At 45.1% G+C, this 17496-nt stretch overlaps 1 protein-coding gene across 2 annotated transcripts in view; it reads right to left on the bottom strand.

The window, feature by feature from the left end:
- OVA9 (glutamine-tRNA ligase, putative / glutaminyl-tRNA synthetase, putative / GlnRS) overlaps positions 1-12545 on the bottom strand; it is a 187316-nt gene extending 174771 nt beyond the window's left edge. The window contains exons 1-2 of one of the 2 annotated variants that reach the window (XM_087373033.1): positions 12425-12545; positions 12105-12296 (exon numbers count right to left, since the gene is read on the bottom strand). In XM_087373033.1, the coding sequence (XP_087229159.1) occupies positions 12105-12254 (150 nt within the window). In that variant the 5' untranslated portion in view covers positions 12255-12296; positions 12425-12545. Of the gene's footprint in view, positions 1-12104; positions 12401-12424 lie in introns of those variants that run through there. The other variant, XM_087373034.1, reaches the window with a different exon arrangement.
- Positions 12546-17496: the final 4951 nt, after the last annotated feature.

Here is a 17496-nt window from a genome sequence, read left to right as displayed (position 1 = left end):
CCGACTGCTGCAGCTCCCTCCGCGCAGCCTCCTTCTCCCCTTCTACTCCGCCTCCTCCACTCAGCCACCTGCCACCTGCTGCTGCTCCCCTCGCCTGCTCTCAGCCTACCTACAGCCCCCCCGCCACCCCTCAGCCTCTTTTCAGCCCCCCTGGGGGTACCTCCCATCATGGGGAGGGAGCTCATCATGCTCCCCCTCCCACTCCTGCAATAAGACCTGCACCGAACACGGATCAATCAAAACGAAATGGGAAAAGGTGGCAAGGATACAGATAAAGCCGCCAAGAAAAAACAGACACAGCTGAAACTCGAAGATGTGAACACACGATACAACCACAATGGGCTTGGAGTGGACAGCAAAGCAAAGGCGGGGCCCAGGCCCCACTTCCGCCTTAGCTTCAGCCACAGCCTCAGCTTCAGCTCCAGCTCCAGTCTCAGCTTCGATTTCAGCTACATCAGCTACAGCCTCGTACTCAGCCTCAGTGCCAGCCTCAGCTTCAGCCTCAGCGTCAGCTCCAGCTCCAGTTCCAGCTCCACTTTCAGCTCCACTTCTGCCCACAACCTCTACTGTTACAGCTACTGGCTCTGATATACCCCTACCCATGACATCGATTGCCCCATCCTCCCCTAGGATAGAGGGGTTGTCACTGACACCATCTCTTCCATCTCTCCCTTCTTCTCCCGCTGCAGTTCTCTCCCCGGTTATGACACCTACTTTCGAGGGGTCGTACACTGTTCCGCAGTACTCGACCTTTCTCTCCCCTCTGCATCTCAATCAGCCCACACTCCCTCACCCTGCTGGGATCGCCTCATCATCCCCATACTGCACCCATCTTACCCAGTCATCACCCAGCCTCCAGTCTCTTCCTCACACCAGGCTGGAGTCCTATCAGTACCCGTTAGAGCACGAACGAGCTGACCCATCAGAGGCTTGGGAGTATTTGCTGATGGAGTTCCAGAGCATCCGAGAGCACGAGAGGGAGCTGTCACGCCTCGCACAAGAGCAGACACACTTCACCCAAGAGCAGGCACAACTCATACAGAAGCAGTCTCAGGCTATGCGAGTCCAAATCTTATTCAGGGGCTTAGACAGGAGATCTCACAACTTCGACAGGTCACTGCTATACGTACAGTCCCAGGGAGCACCCCAGTCGTGGAGGCACAGATTGCGAGCATGCAATCTGCCATCGAGGAGACGTCTAGATGGGTCGATATAGCCAAACGGGAACTTGCAAGGATAACCGTTTCGGCTACCCTCCAAGAGCAGCAGCAGAGCGCCAGCAAGGCTCTCAACATCAGAGTACGTGGGATTCCCCGCACTGAGCTACCCTGATGGCAGATGCGCAGGTCTTCGTTGACTGAGCACACGATTGAGAGAGCATGGCGGGTTGGGAGGGACCCCACCCGAGAGCAGCCCCTTGTCATCCAGTTCCATGACGCCCAAGCACGACTTTCAGCTTTACGTCGTAGGTCAGCCTTACGAGACAAGCCAGCGATCTCCATGGACGAGGACCTCACTCCACTACAGGTTTTGAGAGGCGTTTCCTGTTGCAGCAGCCGGATTAGGCCCGCAAAGAGGGAAAGTGGGCCTAGCACGAGATGGACGACTCCTTATAGGCCCCCGTCGAGCACCCACCTCTCCTCCCACATAAGGAGGCAGGGCCTATGAGACTTAGACATCGTAATGGTACCTTATGGTCAAAACCAGGGAACTTCTCATAATCCTATACAGGTCACGACATAGTCTTTTACACAGAGACACATCAAAGTCCAGAGCGCCCACTACCAGCAGTCAACAGGTATACATGGGAGTCTGCCTACAGAGATGAGACAAAAGATACAGGGGGGGTTCGAGGATCGGGAGGAGTCGTAGTCCTCTACAGATCCACACTTTTGGGGACCATCTCAGTGGAGCAGAGAGATCCACACTCCAGGTTTCTATGGATTCGGATCCGACACATGGATAACCGGGATTTGTTTGCTACTTCTCCCCCGAGACCTCCCGCTTTGCCAGAGATATTCGAGGGGAGGATGCGACAATCCCCATTTGCTGCTCTTTATCAGCCCATCGTTGACTTCTCTAACCGCAAAAAAGTCCTCCTAGTTGGGGACTTCAACGCGAGAACAAGCGCTCGTCAAGTACCACTCGACTTCAAGGATGATTCCACTCAACTGCCAGACATTGACCTTGAGGAGGCAGGTATGCTACGAGTTTTGATTGACAGGCAAAAACCGCTCACATCCTATGGGCAGGCCCTATTAGACCTCAGCAGGATGCATGATCTCATTATCTATAATGGTCTTGACAGATGGCCTGCATCAGGTGGCTTCACTTGCTTTCCATATGGGGGCTTCAGTGTTGTGAACTACATCATGGGATCCCCTGCCTTCACATCTCGCATCACTGACTTTACCGTAGCACCTCTCCCTCTAGGGGCTAACCATACCTATCTTTTCTTTAGCATTTCTACTCCCCGCCGCACAGCACTTTCTACGCCGTTGAGCTCTTACTCCACTTACCATGATATACGCTTTGATCGTGATCACTCACCTACTTACTCTGGTCGTCTATACATTCTTCTCGCATACATTGACTTTATACCCTTACTAGAAGACCGTGCTGCCATAGTCACTCGCTCACTACATGAGGCTGCTCTTCACGCTTTTTTCCACACCACCCACTCCACCTATCCACCACCCCCTGGGACCATACCCTGTAATAGCTGGTACGATGATGAGTGTAAGGCTTTACGCCGTCAGCTCATATTCGAAACCAAAAACAGCCTTTGAGCGAATCAGTGACGCTACGCAAGTACCGCCGTCTGGTATGCAAGAAGAAACTTGACTTCGTGCGTTGGAACGAGGAGGAGCTACTGAACATTCTGTTCAGTAACAACTCTAAGGACATCTGGCGGAGATTTCTACAGGGACGGTCCCCCCCACCACTCACTGACACTTAGGTGTGGCCTAATTATGCACGCACGCTCTATGATATCCCAAAACAGCCAACCCCTAACCTATCACATATGCCACACCCCACATCTTGCACCCTCTTCACTAGGGGGCGGTAAAGGATGCCGTAATGAAACTTCATAATGGCCGAGTGAAGGATCATGAGGGACTATGCACTAAGTTCATTGCATATGGGATTAACCTGCTAGCCCCGATCTTAGCCAAGCTATTTAATGAAGCCATTTGCTTGGGGTTTCCACGCACCTGGACCATCAACACTATCTCACCCATCCACAAGGCACGGGATCCCATGAACCCGGAGAACTACAAGACCATCATGATTGGACATGTCACGTCCAAGATTTATGCATCAGTACTTGATTCTGAGGTCAGCAGATTTGCGGAGTGTCAAGGACTCAGAGCAACGGGACAGGCCGGTTTGAGGCAAAATCATGGGACCATCAACCACATTCTCGTGCTCTGATGTATCATCGAGGAGGCAGGGGCACAGAGGCAGAGGGTTTACTGTTGCTTTGTGGACTTCCGCAAAGCATTTGACACCATCCCGAGAGCCCATATCTTACGACGCCTACAAGATCTGGGTTACGACCAAGAGATCATTTGGGCTGTCGTGACACTTTATGAGCAAGTTTCAGGCAGAGTCCGGATAGGATTTGGATGGAAAGACGAGATCATGAGCACTATCGAGTTCAAACAAGGGTGCCCATTATCACCTACTTTGTTTGGCCTCTACAACAATGAGCTCGAGATAGTGATGCAGGCATAGGGTGGGGTAGGTTGCTCTCTCGCGGGCACACTAATCCGGATATTACTTTATGCAGATGACGTGGCTCTCTTGTCGTCCTCAGCAGAGGGGCTCCAAAGACACCTTGACGCACTACAGTCCTTTTCTGAGTCTCATGATGTAAAGGTCAACTTGGGTAAAACCAAGGTTATGATCTTCAATACATCCCGAGTCATCATGCGCAATGAGCATTTCACTTTTGAGGGGTCCCCTCTTGAGGTAGTTTCATCATACACTTATCTGGGGGTCGTCTTTTCCGGACCCACCTTCACCATGAGACCCGCGATGCAGGCGCGCCTGAGCAGAGGATATGCTTCATTCGCTAGACATGAGAGACAGTGCTTCCGCTCTCATTTTCAGGATCCACGGACCAAAGGGTTGCTTTTTGACTCCTTGGTCCGTCCTGTAGGGATGTATGGCAGGCCATGTTGGGGGCTAGATTTGTCGGATACAGAGTGGGCCAAGGTGGAGCGGCTCATGTTATCATGGATGATCCGTGGTAAGCCATCCGTCCCTCACCAAATCATTCGGGCGGAGTTTGGATCACCCCCATTACAGCTAGATGCAGCATTTTAGCTGTACCGAGTCAGGGAGTATGGAGATTTCACATCCGGGCGTAGCAAGATACCATGGCTAGCACTGTCCTCTTCTATGACACTTGCAGCAGGGGGAGATCAGAGGTGTTGGTATGCACGCGCAGAGAGATGGTTTGCAGGACTAGGGCTCCACATGGACAGAGTACCCCCTTTCCAGTACAGCATGGATGCTCCTTTCTCTCCCCTCCTATCACACAAGGTCAACCAGGTTATCCGTGAGGATCTACTACAGCTACACACATTCCGTACTTGGTTGGGCCCGAGTGATCTTCCAGTGAAGCTCAGCTTCTATAGAGATCACTTCTTACATATCACAACGGAGGGGTTCATTGATCCACCAGCATACACGCAAACTAACCTACCCCACTCGCTGAGGATCTCCCTTGGGCAGTTCCGGGTCTCTTCACACAGACTTCGTATCGAGAGCGGCCAAGCAGAGCGGTTACCCAGGGAGAGGCGCATATGCACACTGTGTGACATGCAGGAGATTGAGACAGAGGAGCATTTCATCTTCAGGTGTCCTGTTTACTATGAGATCCGAGGGCATTTGTACTGCCTCTTCAGAGATAGTTATGGGATGTTGGCTCGTGTCCTCTCCTACCCAGACCAGCGATGTTTGGCTGGTTTCATTTATGAGATGCTCAGACACCTAGATAGGATACTCCCGAGCACGGAGACAGGAGCAGACTTCTCCCTTGACTGATACCTCTCAGAGCTCTATCACAGAGTTCTTTCAACCAGATCACATAGACCCCCATGAGGCGAGACCTCGACATGACCGCGACCCGGAGCCTGTGACCCGATAGCTCAGACAGAGGATTGACTCACAAATCACACTTAGGGACATCCCCTCCTTGTTTAGGGTCGGAGCCTGACCGACGGGGGTCACAGTGGCCTTGGTTAGACGCAGAGCTACGACCAAGAGACGTACCAGGACTACACCCTTGAGGGGGCGACAACGTTCTATTGCTGACCTCATGCCTCCGCTTCCACAGCCTCATCCATCCTGATGTCCTGTTGCTAACGATGATGATGATGATGGTTATGATGATGATGCCGACGATGATGCTGAGATTGATATATATATATATATATATATAGTCGGGATATGACTATGTTGTACTTAGGACTTAGTACTGCCATTTTGCATTTTATTGCATTTTGCATTGGTGTGGATGCTCGTTTAGTAGCTCCACTACCACAGCTCATTATATTCAGGTTTTTTCGCAATCTCATAAACCCATCGGTCTTCCGAAGACTTTGATAAACTTTCTTTCTTTCTTTCTTTCCACACACCTTCTCAATGGAGACCTCTCTCTCTCTCTCTCTCTCAACAGAATAGACTGGGTGAAGAGTAGGCTATTCCAGATTAAATTCTTAGATCTCTCTCTCAGGAAATCTTTCAAAGGAATGAAGAACCTCTCACTATAGCGGATGAGTGTACCAAATCATAATAACCAAACACTTCTAAAACAAACCATTGCTTAGCTAAAGCTGCTTCGATACCATGATAAGAATGTAAGAAGAATCGTGTTAAGCCTAGTGCAACAATGATCAATGTACTACCTACGGTGGATCAAACCACACAAGAAATTCCATGAGAGAGATGGGGACACTCAAGTCATTCTATTTCAATGTCATCTCAATCATATAATGGGAGACTTCATATATAGATATCATCAAGATTACCTTTACTGTCTATATACCTTCGCAAAACTAGAATATATCCAATTGTACAAATTCAAATTGTTGTTGTTCTAAAGACCAAAATTCTAAGAAGAAATTAAAAGAGAAAACAAAAGAGAAGAAAAATGAGGTAACAAAAAAAATTAAAAACAAAACGTAGAGATACTCAGCAAGCAAAGCAACTTATGTCGTCCTTAGTGTCCAAGCATAAGCAACTATACTCGGTTTCTAAAAGCCCACGGAGTGTCTTGGGCACACCCAGTGCTTAGTAAAATACGTCCATTAAGAAAGATAACAAGAAAGGAAGAAGAAGACTAAGAAAAAATAAACAAACAAATCAAGAAACAAAACTGACCCAAAAAAGGGAATAAATCTCTCTCTCTCTCTCTCTCTCTCTCTCTCTCTCTCTCTCTTTCTCTCTCTCTCTCTCGCATATGAATGAAAGAAAGCATGTACAGAAAGAATGACTTATTTAAAACATAAAAAACTAAAGGAACCACTTACACTTATGTACCGGTTCCGACAAAGATGCAAGATTACATTCCTAACTTAGAAAGCACATGCATACTCAATTACACTCACTTTTGCCACTTCTCTATCTTATCTCACCCATCCTTATCTCTCCACTACTCCAAAGGGTATGTGCATGAAGAGGTGTGTACCCCTTGTGAAGGGTGTGATCCTTGATGAGAGAGTACATTACAATAGAAATGTCTCTTCAATAGAGTGTCTCTTGTGAAGGGTTGTGCCTCATAGGAAGTGTCCCGTCGAAAGGGCAAGGGTTGTGCCTCATAGGAAGTGTCCCGTCGAAAGGGCATACCCTTCCACAAGTGTCCATTCATCAAACCATCCATAAGTCTAGAAATAGAGGAAGGAATACGTCACAGATCGTGACATCCCCTCCCACTCAAAATAAGACACTGGTGGAGATAATGAACTGATGTAGAAAATATCACTGTAAATTCTGAAAATACTGCTGTAAAATGTCAGGGTACTGCTGTAAGTCTTCATCAGATTGCCAAGTAGCATCGGAGTCGTCCAGATCTCGCCAAAGAACAAGGAATTCCGTGATAAGTCGATGTCGAGTCTCTCGCTATCGATGGTCCAGAATACGCTCAGGAATAAGGAGAACATAATCGTCTTCGATTTCTGGGACATAATCACCTGCAGGAGGAACTGCTTCATCGCCTGGAATGTATGTCTTTAGCTAAGAAACATGAAATGTTGGATGGATTTTACCCCATGATGGTAGTAAGTCCAATTTGTAACTTAAAGGTGAATTTTTCTTGACGATCCGGAAAGGTCCATAGTATCTTGGTCGCAACTTAGGAAACACAGACTTAACCGCCTTATAGCAATGTGGGGCTACAAGTAATAGCACCATGTCACCAGTGTTAAATTCTAGGTGACGTCTATGTGTGTTGGCAGACCGTTGATACCGCTCTTGCGCTTTTCGCATATGATCCCTGCTTGGAGTAGAATGTCTTGCATTTCTTGAACCAGTTGATCAGCTAGGGCCACTCGATGTTGAAGTACAACTCAAGGAGTCGGAGTGTAAATACTGTCTTGGAGAAGATACAACCTGTAGAGGAGGATATCTGGGAGCTGAAGGAGGTGGAGAGTACCCTGGAGATGCCGAAGGTGAGGGGTAAAATTCTCTCCAAAGATGGACAGCAAACTCTTGAGGAATATCTAGTTCTCGGTATCTTCGAGTCTCGTGGAACACAACCTGTACTGTGCTGAGGAAGTAATGTAATTGAGGTGCCTCACGCAGAAGATATAGGATGTGGTCCAAATCACTAGGAGGGCACGTGACAGAAGACCCACGATGCGAAAGCTCCGAAATGGGCTGGTTGTGCAATCTGAACATGATATTGTGTGGTAGATGATGCCTGAGGTGTCCTTGAAATGCCGGGTGAATTACCAGGTTTTTCCATGCTTTAAGGGAGCGTCTTTCATTTGTTGTAATTTGATAATGACAAGAGAATCCTTAAAAGCAGAATGGAAAGACTCCACCTGGCAAGGAGAGCAGGCTATCAATGGCGCAACAGGCTGCAGGTACCCGAATCTGGATCACAATAGGGGCTGGCACACCAGGCTGCTGCTGTCATGGCGAAAATCTGTTTGCAGGCTTTTTTGCGACCGAAAGGCTGGCTGATGCTGTGCTCACGTTGCAGGCTGGAAAACGAGCACGGCTGCAATACCAGCGGGGCTGCAAAAGGCAAAGAACCTGGCAGCGAAAAAAAAAAAAAGCGAGGCAGACCCTGCGTGGGCTGGCAGCGCAATGGCGAGGCCAAGCAGGGCAGCGAAAAGGGGCTGCGCTGAGCGAAATGGCGAGGCTAGGGGCTGCCGATATGGCCAGGCTAGGGGATGCTGCTGCGTGGAGATCCGTACGGTGCAGATCCGTGAAAACATGTCATTTTGCTTCTACAATAATTTCAATGTCCTTAAAAAAGTCTGCAATAAGGTGCTAACTCCATCAATTGACCTGCTATCCAAATATTCATGCTTTTATAGGTCTCCCCGGCTTTACAATTGATTCACCTCACCTGAGAGGGATGATCCACTGTTTTTCCTTCACTGTGCAATTTGCATTCGATCCATCAATATTTAAACCTAGACTCTGGCTGCCACATGATCCTTTGTTGGACAATAAGCTGATTCTGTTTCATTGGCACATTGCTTAAATGTTTCTCACATATAAAATGACACTTCTATGCATTTAGTACAGCCTTCAAGATCTCCAAATTCCTATTACAGATTGGGCATTTGAGCCTTAAATGACCTTCCTCATAGCAGAATTAGCACATGATCTTCCTGTTTAGATACCTGTACCTATCTCTTTTAAAGCTATGGCCTCTTATTCTGCAATAGCCCTATCATAATCTTTGGCTACTGTACGGCCTTTCATTTCTGCAGTAACCCTTACATTTGTCTGTTCCTCCCTACCCACTTGATTGATGATTGAATCTTGTTTTCTCTTGTGCCAAAGTCATCAGTGTCATGACCAAGTTTATCACGTGCATTACAATTTCCTGCAGTCCATTCTTCAAACCCTTGTCTATTACAACTGTGCACCACACTTCATTCTTTCCAGAATTCCCCTGAATGCCCTATTCCACAATTCTTATTCAACTTCTAATTAGAAATTCTCTTCCAACTCAGACGTTAGCTTCTCCTCTTCTTTCTCATCATCTTCTTTAACAGGCTGTACTTTCATCTTTTTCTTTCCTTTTGGTCCTATAATTGTAGGGGGGGCACCTCATCATCTTCTTTATCAGACTGTACCTTCTTCTTTTTATTTCCTTTTGATCCTATATTTGTAAGAAATAACTCCAGAAGGTTGCCATTGTCTAATCTGCTTCTTTCAACTCTAAACGACTCAGGAATTAGAGGAGAGGTCTTGCTAGAACATGGAGGAGTGTTTTGAAGGGTTGGGTTTGTCATATGACATGATGCCTAGAAACCTTTACACTTCCTCTCTTGATGATAAACCATGTTCCCAAAGTAATATGATACTATAGGTGAACTTGGCATATACCTCCAGCAAAATTGGATATACTGGTGAGGATGTACATGATGACCCTCCCAGATTTCAGTAAAAGCTTTGAATTGAATCATAGCTGTGTGCATAGGGAGTGAAAATACATTAACCATTTTTTAGATTCACTAACTACCTTCCCATTCTCCCATTGCCACACTTCCATGGCATCCGATCAAAACCTTTGAGGCAATGCGTCATTGTAGGCTGAGAAGCAATTACTGGACTTGTTTCCACTCATGACCCTAACAGGTGTTTGGTTTCCATTCACTCAACAACCAACCTCCAATTTCTATGGATTATTAGCCCACTTCACTCAAAAAGCCTCCAGCAGGATCACAAAAATCATTAGGTAATTTGTGGTGCCCTACTCAGCTTTGCCCACTCTGCAGTCAGTGGGAAAAAGCTTCCTTTCCTGATCCGTTCACACAGATTGAAGACTTGTCAGATGCCTTTCCAAACCCGAGGTTAATGGATTCCTTCTGGACAGAATTCTATAACCACGGTTGAATTTTTTATCAGCACGCACTGCCTTCCAGTCCATCCTCTCACCTTTCACTTTTGTTAGAAAACTGTCCTCTATAACGCTCACCCTTCAAATGCAAGCTTTCATCCCCTTCTTTGCCACACAGTTAGCCTTTCAATCGTCCTCTAGGCCGCTCACCCTTCAAATTCAAGCTTCCATCGCCTTCTTTGTCACGCGGTTATTCGGCTTTCTATTATTATCTCAGGAGGTGCTCACGAGAACTTGTATTGTATCCTTCCTTTTGCATAAAGGGTCAGCATTGGATTCATGCAAACTTTATTACTTCGCCAGACTTCAACGAGATGCGACGTATCAAGATGTGTGTGAACTATAGCAACTTAAAGGTAGCACAGCAGATGATATCACAGATAATATAGTAGTACAGGATAAGTCAAGCTATAATATTGTGAACACTTAGCCGTACTAGGGGTCAAGATTGTAACAATGACGAGAGAATCCGAGCTCAGAGGGAGTGGGAGGTATGTGATTTTGGTAAGCTGCACTGTTACAGGGATGCCTCGATGCTCATTACCTTAAGACCTATACCGATTAAGCCACGCATCATACTTTCCTTCTAAAGGTATCATGTACTTAAAACAATTAAGTATTACCCTGAATGAGAGGAAAATGGTTCCTTACTTCATCCACTGTTTACAATAAATAAACCTTGTATACAAGACAAAGAGATTCATTCCTGATGACAGGATCAAAAGCATACATTGCCACCATTCCCGACAACCTAAATGATTACCCTAAAAGCATAACCAGACAATCCTTCATCTTAAAGTGTCCAAAACGATCATCTCACATTATACAAGCAATGCTTCGTCTCACTTCATCCCTCTAATATCTTCTGTCCCCTGCATTCATTGTCACTTCACCTTAACTATACACTAGCTGGCCATTACCCCGTGGCTTTAATTACTATTTGCTTGGAAACTGATGTCACCATTTGAAAGCCTAGAGATGCTCTTAACCTGCTAATTCCCATTCTGGCATTAGGCATTATGGCGCTTTAGACCTTCAAAATCCAACATCTTTATGGACTAATTGTCCCAATAAGTATGTTGTATCCTTATGAGACAACTGGCTTGACGGATATGACAAAATCTTCTTAGGCATGAAGTTCCTGAACTGCATATTAGATCAAAGACCCATGATCACCTTCCCTAAACACTGATGAACTTACACCAGCAGATCAGATGAGAAGGAGAATGGTTGGCCTTTTAAAGGTTCGACCTTGCATCCCCTTAAAAGAGACATGAGGCATGTCTTGTAGCAAAATTTCTACCACAAGAGGCTTTCTACTTGTCTGGCCTTCCTTCCAATCTACTAGAAACCTGAATTCTACTTGTCTGGGTTGAGTAGGGCCTACCTTACCAATGTTGTCTCTTCTACGGAGCCTGCCATTTAGGAGAGTTATTTGAGGCAACCAGCACTGAGGATTCTCTATGTATGAGTAAGGTGTTAGAATAGTACCACTGCGTCTACAAATGATGAGATGGGGCACTGTGTGTTGTATATCCATTGATGCTAGGCTATCTGCCATTTGTACAACAAAATAATTTTTGTCTTTGGCTAGATAATGAGTGGATAAAGCCCTTGACCCTTATCGTAACTACGTCTCTGAAGGAAGTACTACACTATGTTCTTTATGTACAAAGGACTATTGAAGTGGAGCAGCTATTAAAGTTGCAACGAGTCAGGGATGAAAACTCTAATTTAGACTTATAATCTGATGTTCAACTTCCATCACTAATTTAGACTTCCATCATGCTTAATTTCTTACATTACATTATGGACTCCTTCCTTTGTTAACTGGAGTAGACGAAGTTGCTCAAAGATTTATCATGACTTCGACCTGACTACTGTTTAGAAGTGTTGACCATCTATATAAGGTCGCGTTGATATCGCTGGCTTGCCTAACGCTCCACTGACGTAGCGATAAGACGAGCAAATTCACAAAGAATTCATAGTAAGATGGAGGAAGTAAGTCAACCTCGTGGATCACGTTATAAAGGTTTGAAGTGACTTTTGAATTAGCAACTGCGCTTTTGGCGGTACGTTCGTCCAAGCCGATTTTCACGAACAACTCTGCGGCTGCCCTCTCCTTTAACTCCTTCTCTGTCTTATCGTCAGCCCCCGGCATTTCCACAGCTGACTAGGGCAAACCTCCGGGCAAACAGGGGACCTGAGCGAAAAAGGAACACAAACGTACTAAACTTCCATTCTAAAGTATACTTCTATCATACCCGCCGTACGACAAGCCTTTTCACGAGAGATAGAGAGACAGAGAGAGAGAGAAAGTAAATGGCGCACGTCTAAGGCCTTCGTCGACCTTCCACGACTTGTACAGACTAAAGTGGCTCGTTATTGAAATTTTTTTAACCACCGGCGCAAGAAATAGAGAACATGCGACAAACGAAAATAAATTTGGAGTGAGCAAGGGTTTAAGTCGTTTGCTAAACCTTAGGACGCATCCTTGACCTAGCCAGAGTCCAACTAAGCAATCGCAACCAGCGTGCCCACGTGGCCTGGGCGTAGTCTGCTCGAGGAGGGGTGACTGCCCATGCCCGCCCATGGCACATTGGATGTGGGCGGGTGATCTTGCCAGTCCCTAGCCCCTTATCCTTCGGCGGTGCCCATGGTATGCTGATGCACATGATGACAACTAGCACATAAGCAACATAGCCATTCATCTTAGACAAATGTGCTAAAATGGTCCATCCCTTCCTTGTTTGAAACTGCGTATGTTCAAGGTTTTCAAAGAGAAGATTCATTCGCATGTTGGCCTATCTACTTTTGGCTTAAGCAATCCTTAATAAGCAAGTGCCATTTTATGTTGTTAGGATGCCCTTCAATATCGATAAGACTTTATGCCATACATGCAATCTTAATCAAACTTTTGAGCTCCCTTGGACTTACAATGGCCTAAAGTGCTAGGTCTACCCACTATCATGCATATGATGCAAAACTTCGTCCTCACATAGGGGTCCTCGTGGAGGAGTGCCGTTCATGTGAGATTGGGTGGTCATGATGACAAGTTTGTGCTAGGTGAAAACATATTTCTTCTTTTGCTTGTTAAAGAAAGTTATTGAAGCTAGCCAACCACACATAACAAGCTAGAGAATCCACAATCATCTTACCCAACCCTACATGCTTAGCCTTGTGCATGTGTAAAAGATATTCCAAACTTATCATGTGGCTCATTCGACCCACGCCATGCCTATGAAGCCTCATGGAAGGCCAGGGTGTCCACATAAAACGCACAATCTCCTCAAAGAACCATGGCATGTTTTAAGATGAGTGAAACAATGACTTATATGTGCATCGATGCCATGGGAGCACTCAAGGGGACCTTGCTTTAAGGATAGTTCTCTAGTATTGGCATTTGTGGGAGGGGAGAGGCAACTCTAATTACAAACACTTTCAAAGGGGGATCATTGATTTTGTCTACGTTTCCCTTCTCAACCTTGCCTTAGCATAGAGAATTGCTGGGGTTATGCCCTAAGGCTCCCTAAGGGTGGTCTTGTACCACGCAAAAAGATGCTACTTCTTAGTAGACCTATATGGTCGGCAAGGGCAAACAAGGAGCTACATTTTTTCTAACCATCTTGTCATTTTTCTCAATCAAACGGAAGCCTGATTGGGTCCCATGTTCATCAGTCTTCTCCAATCAAGTCTCCATCTCACAAAATTCTTCCCTTATCTTTTGGCTTACACACATTGTATGACAAGGTTGGTGGTTTGCTTTCCTTTGGAATTTTGGGCTTTTTCCTTTCCGTCAAAATTAAGCTTTTTCAAGATAGCTTTTCATCAAAAGGCTTATAAAAATGAAACTATGTTTTTCTCATTTTCTCTCTCTCTCTCTCCCCCCCCCTTGTGTCCTAAAGTTAAAAAATTATTCTCTTCTTCTTCTTCTCTCTGTGTTCAAATACAGATAAGAAAGAGCTAGGTTAATCTTTGAAAGAAAAAGGGTAAAGACAAATAACTAACATTTTTCACTTTAGCAACATTGGGGGGGTGGAGGGAGAGAGAGGGGGGGGGAGGGGGGGGGTGGGCGGGGGGGGAAGGGAGGGAGAGAGAGAGAGAGAGGGGGAGAGAGGGGGGGGGAGAGAGAGAGAGAGAGAGAGAGGGGGGGGGAGAGATAGAGAGAGAGGGAGAGGGGGGGGAGAGAGAGAGAGGGGGGGGAGCGAGGGAGGGAGAGAGAGAGAGAGAGAGAGAGAGAGAGAGAGAGGGGGGGGGGGGGGGGGGGGGAGGTTCACCTTTTCCCTACCATGGGTTGTGTCTATCTACCTATGCTTTGGTCATGTACTAAGTTGCCATGTAACCTTGCTACAAAATCTACCATGCCAGTTCTCTGAACATGCTGACTTTCGACAATCTCCTGTTCTCGCACATGCTACATTTATTTGCAATTTCTTTGCCAAATATTGATGGCTTTGTGCGTGGCTTTAGGAATCGTACTTTTCATTTGGCTAGCTGCTCCTCTTTTGCATTTGCCATCCCCTTGATTGCAGTAATAGATTTCATGACCTGATTACCATGTGCTCCTTCCCTAGCTTTTGTGCTAATGCTACAACATCTACTCTCAATTCTGTGCATTGCCATTGCTTGTCTACTCTGTCTACAATTTAGATCGAGCCAGCTTGGCAGTCTGGTAGCTTCTCTGCACTAGTGGGTGGCCAATTCAGTCTACTACTAGCAATCACATGTCTCGTCAACTGCCTTTCTTCTTTTGCCTTCATTGGCCATTTCTAGCACCTACCTTCTACCTCTATAGATAGGTATAGTAAAAGCATACCAATGCCTAGTTTTTTAATACTAATCCATAATCCATGGTAAACTTTGAGAAAATGTGCTTGTCCCACCATACAAATGATGTCTGATCATTGTTAATATTTGTGAATATAAGAGGACCTTAATCATTAAAAGGCCTTTCCAAAGTTTCATGACCATCTAATACATAGAGGTATGATCTAAGCATGATTAATAGTTTTTTAATTGTAATGCATCATCCTTGGTCAAAAATGAGACAATGTGCATGTCCCACCATACAAAATATGTGCGATCCTTGAACTTTGTATAAGGGCCTTACCTATTGAAAGGGTTCTACAAAGTATCATGATGATTCATTTGGGCATCCATTTTTCCTTGTTCCTTACCATGCGTCATGCATGAGTGTCAACGAATACACATTTGGGCGCTTCTATCCTATGTGTTTATCTCTAATGACTATGAGACTTTGTAGGGGACTTAATCTTACACACTTTAACACCCGTGAAAAGTATCATACCCATTGGATATAATTTGAAAAGTATCATACCCATCATATATAATTTGCATGCATGGGCATGCATATCTTATTATTTTCCACCATGCGTCATGTCTTCAATGGGTATGATACTAAGAACATGACTTGATCATAATTACCCCTTTAAGGCTCGTGCAAAGTATCATATGCATCGGATATCAATTGCATGGTCAAGCATCCATTTTTCCTTGTTTTTCACCACGCATCCTACATAAGCATCAAAAAAATGCATTAGGGAACTTCTATTCTTCGTGTTTATCATCGTCGATGGCTATGATACCCGCACGAGATTTAATCTTACCTGCTTTGATGCCCATTCAAAGTATCATACCCATCAGAGATACACACATAGGATAGAAGCACCCCAATGCATATTTTTTGACACTCATGCGTGACACGTGGTAAAACATAAGAAAATATGCATGCCATGGTAGGGTCCCTATTGGGAAAGTTGATGTACTTTTGGGTGCACTAGTGCATAGAGTCTAAGGCTCATATGAGTATGCATGAGAACATCTATGTGTGTGTGAGGCGTGTATGTGTAGGTGTCACATATGTGTGGTTGGTGTGTGATTGAGAAATTAGTGGCCTGATTTGTGGGTCACGATTCCATTTGTTGATCTTATGGATGAGGCACAAATGTGTAAACATGTGGCTACTTAAGAGGCTCACTGCGGATAAATAACACTCTCTCTTCTTTGTAGCCATGGATCACTATTATACCTCGTAGCTTAGCTTGCCTCTTCTTGATCAATTCCTTCTATTGGTTTTAGAGCCATTGCCCTTTTAGCTCCTGCATAATTTGTCCTCTAAAGATCTTTTGCCACTTGTGCATTTGGCCTTAAAGGTCCTATAGTTTTTCCACTTTGCTATTGCACATAGTCCCATCATATCACAATGATGATATAAAGGATTTTGGAGAGTTAGGCCTTACACTAGTGGCACAACTTGACACCTAAACTTCCATAAATTTTGAGGGTTTTTTTAGTTTAAAACCTTTTCATGTCCCTTGGTGAACTCGCCCTGCTACTAAAAATATGTTTGCAATTGTAGTCATTGTGTGTGGAATTGGTAGCATAGATAATGAGTGTGAACATGCAAGTGATTAGTAAGTATCCAAAGTATTGTGGGTGAGCATATAACTAGTAGAGATTATATATGGTGAGTATAAGTACACAATTGATTGTGTACAATGAAAATCATATGATGGCATGGAGATTTCCTTGAATGGATGAGAGTTTTTCAACAAATTTATGTTGTGAATCAATGTGATATTTCACCTTCCACATAGTATCTTTGTAATGCTCTTGATAAGAAGTTTGCTTACAATTTTTTATTGCTACGAGAGTGCATACCCATGATGGCCTTTCCTATGTGCTACTCTTAGAAAAATTATGCACTTGAATTCATAGGGTTTTAGGACCCAAAGCTTTATCGACTACTGCAAGAACACTTCTAAGGCCTTACTTTCCTTCACTTCACCTTGAACTCTACCACTTTTGAAATTCTAGTACCCTAGTCCCTTGAAGTGTGCACCCAGGGTTCAAAAGAGGAGCTTTGTAATCTAGAAAATTCATAAATTTTCACATAATTCTATCAATTAAAAACCTTGAAGTTTTATAAGATGAAAGACATGTTGGATCCATATTTAAATGGAAGTTCTATTCCTTCTCCTCCTCCCTCCTCCTCCTCCCTCCTCTCTCTTCTTTCCCCCATGCTCTTACACCTTCTTCCTCTCCCACTCCTATGCTCCCCCTAAACCCTTAGTTCCTCAACCCTTAATCTCCATGATGTACAAGGGAGACAAGTTCTCCACCATGTATTCTACTCTAAACCTTGGAACCTCCAACCTTGCAATCCATCCTCTCCCTCTCCTTCTCGCTTCTCCTCCTCCCTCTTCCTCCGCCTTCTCCTCCTCCTCCCCTCTCCTCCTCCCTTCTCCTCCTCCCTCCTCCTCCTCTCTCTTCTTTCCCTCATGCTCTTACACCTTCTTCCTCTCCCACTCCTATGCTCCCCCTAAACCCTTAGTTCCTCAACCCTTAATCTCCATGATCTACAAGGGAGACGAGTTCTCTAC

The sequence above is a fragment of the Dipteris shenzhenensis genome, chromosome 3 (assembly GCF_047967505.1).
Source record: "Dipteris shenzhenensis isolate YYH24624 ecotype China chromosome 3, Dip_SZ_1.0, whole genome shotgun sequence".
In the NCBI taxonomy this organism is placed as follows: domain Eukaryota; kingdom Viridiplantae; phylum Streptophyta; class Polypodiopsida; order Gleicheniales; family Dipteridaceae; genus Dipteris; species Dipteris shenzhenensis.
Note: the sequence above shows the minus strand (reverse complement) of the source record. Positions and strands in the feature narration are given on the sequence as shown.